General features: G+C 37.1%; 1 protein-coding gene across 1 annotated transcript in view; it reads right to left on the reverse strand.

Annotated features, from left to right (window-relative positions):
- LOC110455241 overlaps window positions 1-6,008 on the reverse strand; it is a 26,191-nt gene extending 20,183 nt beyond the window's left edge. Inside the window, exon 1 of the mRNA XM_021505240.1 lies at window positions 5,470-6,008. Within this exon, the coding sequence (XP_021360915.1) occupies window positions 5,470-5,500 (31 nt within the window). The 5' untranslated portion in view covers window positions 5,501-6,008. The remainder of the gene's footprint in view (window positions 1-5,469) is intronic.
- Between the last annotated feature and the right edge of the window lie 550 nt (window positions 6,009-6,558).

Here is a 6,558-nt window from a genome sequence, read left to right on the forward strand (position 1 = left end):
GGGGGGCATGTCAATTGCATTTCAATTAGAATTAGAACTCAAGTGTGGATAACTTTTGCTCGTTTTTCTAGATAGTTTCTGGAAATGGGGAAAAATGAAAGGACTTACTCGAGCGCACGAGGTTGACATGATGTTATAATATCCTGCCATGTGACCAGTATCTTCCAATCAGGCTCGAGCGCGTGATTGGTTTGGTTTGGTTTGGTTTAATTTTGTTTAACGCCCTATTATCAGCTAAGGTAATTTAAGGACGTGCCTCCATGTGTGCAGTGTATGTGTGCTTGCGTATGTGTATGAAGAATACAGTGTATGTTGGTGTGCTTGCCTCCTTGTGATAGCGCGGATCTGATGCCGACTTTATAGTGCTATATCACTGAAATGCCATGCCTAAGGCACCAAGCACAGCATTCCGCCCGGTCACAATATACTGACAACGGGTGAACCATTTGTTGCCATTCGCTTTAATGCCGAACGTTAAGCAGGGAATAACAACTACTATTTTTAAAGACTTTGGTATGTCCAAGCCTTGGGATAGAACCCAATGCCTTCCTCATTTTGGTGAACGCTCAACATTCAAGCCAAAAGTGAGGTGTTGCCAAGCAAGGCGTTAACAAATAAAAGGTAGTTAGAAGTAGAAAGAACGATAAAGATCACAAATATTGCAATGGGCGCAGCTGATTTATTTTGGTCGCTTTTGTGTACCCAAATAGAGGGCACCAAAGCTAATCCCTAATTCTGCATGGGGGTTCCTCACATTAGTCGCCTCCTACGATACATGCATTGGGTAACAGCAGGTGTGTCCTTTATCCGTGACATGAGGCGCGTGAGGGTGAAATGATGTTATATTATCCCGTCATGTGACCAGTATCTTCCAATCAGACACGCTGTTAAAACCATGAGGGTTAATAATACCTCAACTGTCACAGCTAGAGGAAGCGAGTAACCAATTCACTGTTGGGAAAACAAATCACTATAATCTTCCAAATACTGCGCAACATCAGATCAGCAGTTTAAAACTTGCACACATAATATATAACGCGAATACTGCAAGAAAATTAATGAGTGTTTATAAAAGTGAAGGTACGTAAGGTTGGATCGATATCTTAAGGGTAATTTACACTGCTCCTGTATGCTGATTATCGATCTCATCCTAACATGTACTACACACACTTCACCTTACACATAACACCAACGCCCCTCCGAAGACTACCTCTATCCTACGCGTACGTACCTCCTACCCTCTCCCCCACACTGAAAACGTGGCCGCGACCGTAAACACCGCACCCACCCCATGTCCCACATGACCGACTTTCCACTTCCGACGTACCGACTTTCCCTCCTTCCAGTACACAGCGTCAAATCATACGTAACGGATCGATTATTTTCCTGGTTTTTGTTTGTTTATTTGTTATTTTGACATCTTGCAGGCCTAATTTGTTAGTGATATCCCCTCCACCCCACCCAACCCCCTAATTAATGCTTCGCACAGATTTCAGCATTTTGTTTGTTGTATTTGTTTTATGTAATGCTAAATCAATTATGAAATCAATAGTTCTACAGCAAGCAAACATAATACATAATCATTTCCAATTTCAGATAAAAACACATTCGCATTTTGGTCATATCTGAAGTTTTGACCTTCTATTGTCTAGATTCTAGTTTTGGAACAAATTCAACTAATGATGTTATGAAATCGAAGAATGCATTGAATTTTTGTCTGAAAGATTTCTACCATTTTCTAAATTTAAAACATCCGTTTGTTCTTAATGGTTTACATAGTATTATATGAGAGATGAAACAAACTTCACTAGCTACGTATTTAAGTAAAATTCTGGTATTTACAAATAAAATAGTATAATCAATTAAGACTTGATCGAGTGTATGATAATAATACTAATATATAAACCAAGATATACTGCATACATCAATATTGTCCAACTTGACCAAACAACGTATAACGTAAGCAGCCGACATGACCAGTTATTTACCGGTCTGATATATGTAGGTAGATTTACCTGATATATGTAGGTAGGTTTTACCAGCTATATGTATATAGGTTTACCTGATATATGCAGGTAGGTTTACCTGATATATGTAGGTAGGTTTACCTGATATATGTAGGTAGGTTTACCTGATATATGAAGGTAGGTTTACCTGATAAACGTAGGTAGGTTTACCTGATATATGTAGGTAGGTTTACCTGATATTTGTAGGTAGGTTTTCCTGATATAAGTATGAAGGTTTCACCTGATATATGTAGGTAGGTTTTACCGAATATATGTAGGTGTGTTTACCTGATATATGTAGGTAGGTTTTACCTGATATATGTAGGAAGGTTAACCTAATATATGTAAGTATGTTTACCTGATATATGTAGGTAGGTTTATCTAATATCTGTAGGTAGGTTTACCTGATATATGTATGTAGGTTTATCTAATATATGTAGGTAGGTTTTACCGTATATAGGTAGGTGTGTTTACCTGATATATGCAGGTAGGTTTTACCTGATATATGTAGGAAGGTTAACCTAATATATGTAAGTATGTTTACCTGATATATGTAGGTAGGTTTACCTGATATATGTAGGTAGGTTCACCTGATATATGTAGGTAGGTTTATCTAATATATGTAGGTGTGTTTACCTGATATATGCAGGTAGGTTTACCTGATATATGTTGGTAGGTTTTACCGGATATATGTAGGTGTGTTTACCTGATATATGTAGGGAGGTTTTACCTGATATATGTAGGAAGGTTAACCTAATATATGTAAGTATGTTTACCTGATATATGTAGGTAGGTTTATCTAATATATGTAGGTAAGTTTACCTGATGTATGCATGTAGGTTTATCTAATATATGTAGGTAGGTTTTACCGTATATAGGTAGGTGTGTTTACCTGATATATGCAGGTAGGTTTACCTGATATATGTTGGTAGGTTTTACCGGATATATGTAGGTGTGTTTACCTGATATATGTAGGTAGGTTTACCTGATATATGTAGTTAGGTTTACCTGATATATGTAGGTAGGTTTATCTAATATATGTAGGTATGTTTACCTGATATATGTAGGTAGGTTTATCTAATATATGTAGGTAAGTTTACCTGATGTATGCATGTAGGTTTATCTAATATATGTAGGTAGGTTTACCTATTATATGTGGGTAGGTTTATCTGATATTTGTAGGTAGGTTTATCTGATATATGTAGGTAGGGTTTTCCCCTGATATATGTAAGAAGGTTTACATGATAAATGTAGGGCGGTACACTTGATATATGTAGGTAGGTTTTACCTGATTTCTCTAGGTAGGCTTACCTGATATTTGTAGTTAGGTTTACCCGATATATGTAGGTAGGGTTTACCTGATATGTGTAGTTAGGTTTACCAGATTTATGTAGTTAGGTTTACCTGATATATGTAGGTTGGTTTTACCTGATATGTGTAGTTAGGTTTACCTGATATATGTAGGTAGGCTTTACCTGATATGTGTAGTTAGGTTTACCTGATATATGTAGTTAGGTTTACCTTTTTTATGTAGGTAGGTTTACCTGATATATGTAGGTACGTTTACCTGATATATGTAGTTAGGTTTACCTGATATACGTAGGTAGGTTTACCTGATATATGTAGGTAGGTTTAACTGATATATGTAGGTAGGTTTTACCTGATATGTGTAGTTAGGTTTACCTGATATATGTAGTTAGGTTTACCTGATATATGTAGGTAGGCTTTACCTGATATGTGTAGTTAGGTTTACCTGATATATGTAGTTAGGTTTACCTTTTTTATGTAGGTAGGTTTACCTGATATATGTAGGTATGTTTACCTGATATATGTAGGTATGTTTACCTGATATATGTAGGATATGTAGGTAGGTTCACCTGATATATGTAGGTAGGTTTATCTAATATATGTAGGTAGGTTTTACCGTATATAGGTAGGTGTGTTTACCTGATATATGCAGGTAGGTTTACCTGATATATGTTGGTAGGTTTTACCGGATATATGTAGGTGTGTTTACCTGATATATGCAGGTAGGTTTACCTGATATATGTAGGTAGGTTTTACAGGATATATGTAGGTGTGTTTACCTGATATATGTAGGTAGGTTTTACCTGATATATGTAGGTATGTTTACCTGATATATGTAGGTATGTTTATCTAATATATGTAGGTAGGTTTACCTGATGTATGCATGTAGGTTTATCTAATATATGTAGGTAGGTTTACCTAATATATGTAGGTAGGTTTACCTGATATATGTAGGTATGTTTACCTGATATATGTAGGATATGTAGGTAGGTTCACCTGATATATGTAGGTAGGTTTATCTAATATATGTAGGTATGTTTACCTGATATATGTAGGATATGTAGGTAGGTTCACCTGATATATGTAGGTAGGTTTAACTGATATATGTAGGTAGGTTTTACCTGATATGTGTAGTTAGGTTTACCTGATATATGTAGTTAGGTTTACCTGATATATGTAGGTAGGCTTTACCTGATATGTGTAGTTAGGTTTACCTGATATATGTAGGTAGGTTCACCTGATATATGAAGGTAGGTTTATCTAATATATGTAGGTAGGTTTTACCGGATATATGTAGGTGTGTTTACCTGATATATGCAGGTAGGTTTACCTGATATATGTAGGTAGGTTTTACCTGATATGTGTAGTTAGGTTTACCTGATATATGTAGGTAGGTTTTCCTGATATATCAAGGTAAGTTTACCTGAGTATGTATATAATATTTTTTTGACATATGTAGGTAGGTTTACCTGATATATGTAGGTAGGTTTACCTGATATATGTAGTTAGGTTTACCTGATATATGTAGGTAGGTTTACCTGATATATGTAGGTAGGTTTAACTGATATATGTAGGTAGGTTTTACCTGATATCTGTAAGTAGACTTTGAGGTAGGTTTTATATGTTATATGTAGGTTGTTCCGAGTTCTGTTATAAGTAAATAGGTTTTACCTGATATAATCATGTCGATTGGCTTTCTCTGTTGTATTTACTTAGATTTTTAAACATATGTGTATTTACCTACATTGACAGGTTAACCTATATACATGTTTCTAAGACTAGCTATGAATATTTGGCATTGACAAAGCTCCCTACAAAGCATGTTATAAAAGCCAATTGTAAGACTACACGACTGTTTATATTGCTGTTTAAGGTTGTACTAACTCTACAGAATGCTGATTGGTCGGTAAATGTAGAGCGCTGGTATGTTTGGCAGTGATCTAATCTAGTTACGTATCCTCTCAGTGTCTTTATTATGACGCAATTCAACAACACCAATACTACTTTTGTATCGTTACAGACCACACACAGGACTAACACACAACATTACGGTATCATGGTACGAGGCACACGTAGCATTATTAAACAATGACGCCATATTTAAAACACGTGATGTGACGCGTTTGACACACATGATGTGACGTTGAATACCTACCTTCACTCCAGTGCTGGATCTCCACTGTCATGGCTGGAAATCCGGTAGATTTGGCGCCAAATGAGCAGACGACAAAATCCCGGTTGACGATCTCGACGCCATCACAGCTCGCGTTGTACGTAAATCACAGACACAACAACACTGAATAAATCTGCTTACATTTGGTGTCGCCCTCTCTAGGATAACCCGATCTTCAGACATTGGTATAAATACACAAATGTTCTGCTGCCAAGCCACACCAAGCACATACTTTCCGTCAGCTGCGATAGCAATCAATTAATCAACGATAGTAATTCCATTTCTAAGAAAACTGCATTATACTTGACAGAGAGATGAAACTAGGACTTGAAAGTTCCGCTACTCCATACATTGTAATGCACGTGCGTTCCGGGGAACCGAGGCTTGTACGTGTCTCCTCGATCACTAGAGCGATCGATCGCCGGTGCCTGTCGGTGTTGTGGGCTGACAGTGAGCCGTATTGTCACCATGGCGTTCGATTCGTGAAAGGGGGGCACACGCTTGCTTCAGCTGCTGCATCACAGCGGGTGGTAGTAGGAACGAAGAGAGGCAACTCTAATGTATTATTTTGGATGTTGTTGACATAATGAAATCATACAGTGTACGTTCCTGCCTCAATACTTTGTATTATATTTAACAGGTAGCTTTACAGTTGACTTGATGCCGGTAAGAATGACAGAGTAAGGCACGTGTAGTGTCAAGCGACACAAAATATATGGCTGTTTTGGGATGGTACGGTGTTCGGTGTCAGAACAATGTGATATGACCTGATACGGATGTAAGTTGGGAGCCATTTATCTGCTGAAGTAATATTGTGACTTTGTTGGCGTCATTTAAGCATTGACCTGTTTTCAGTTGGCTAGCGCTTTATGTTTGATTTGCCTTTGTCCAGTTGGAATTCATATCGCCTATGAATGCCAACTGAAAGCAGTTCAATACTTCTATTTACCATTTTTGGAATCTGTTCATCTTATAGAAAATTCAATTACTTTCATTATCATTCAGTATTTAGTTCATATAATGTATGTATCGTGTTTTTGCAATGAATAGAACAGCCATCGCCCAGAGAGG

The sequence above is a fragment of the Mizuhopecten yessoensis genome, unplaced genomic scaffold, assembly GCF_002113885.1.
Source record: "Mizuhopecten yessoensis strain PY_sf001 unplaced genomic scaffold, ASM211388v2 scaffold8183, whole genome shotgun sequence".
Lineage (NCBI taxonomy): Eukaryota > Metazoa > Mollusca > Bivalvia > Pectinida > Pectinidae > Mizuhopecten > Mizuhopecten yessoensis.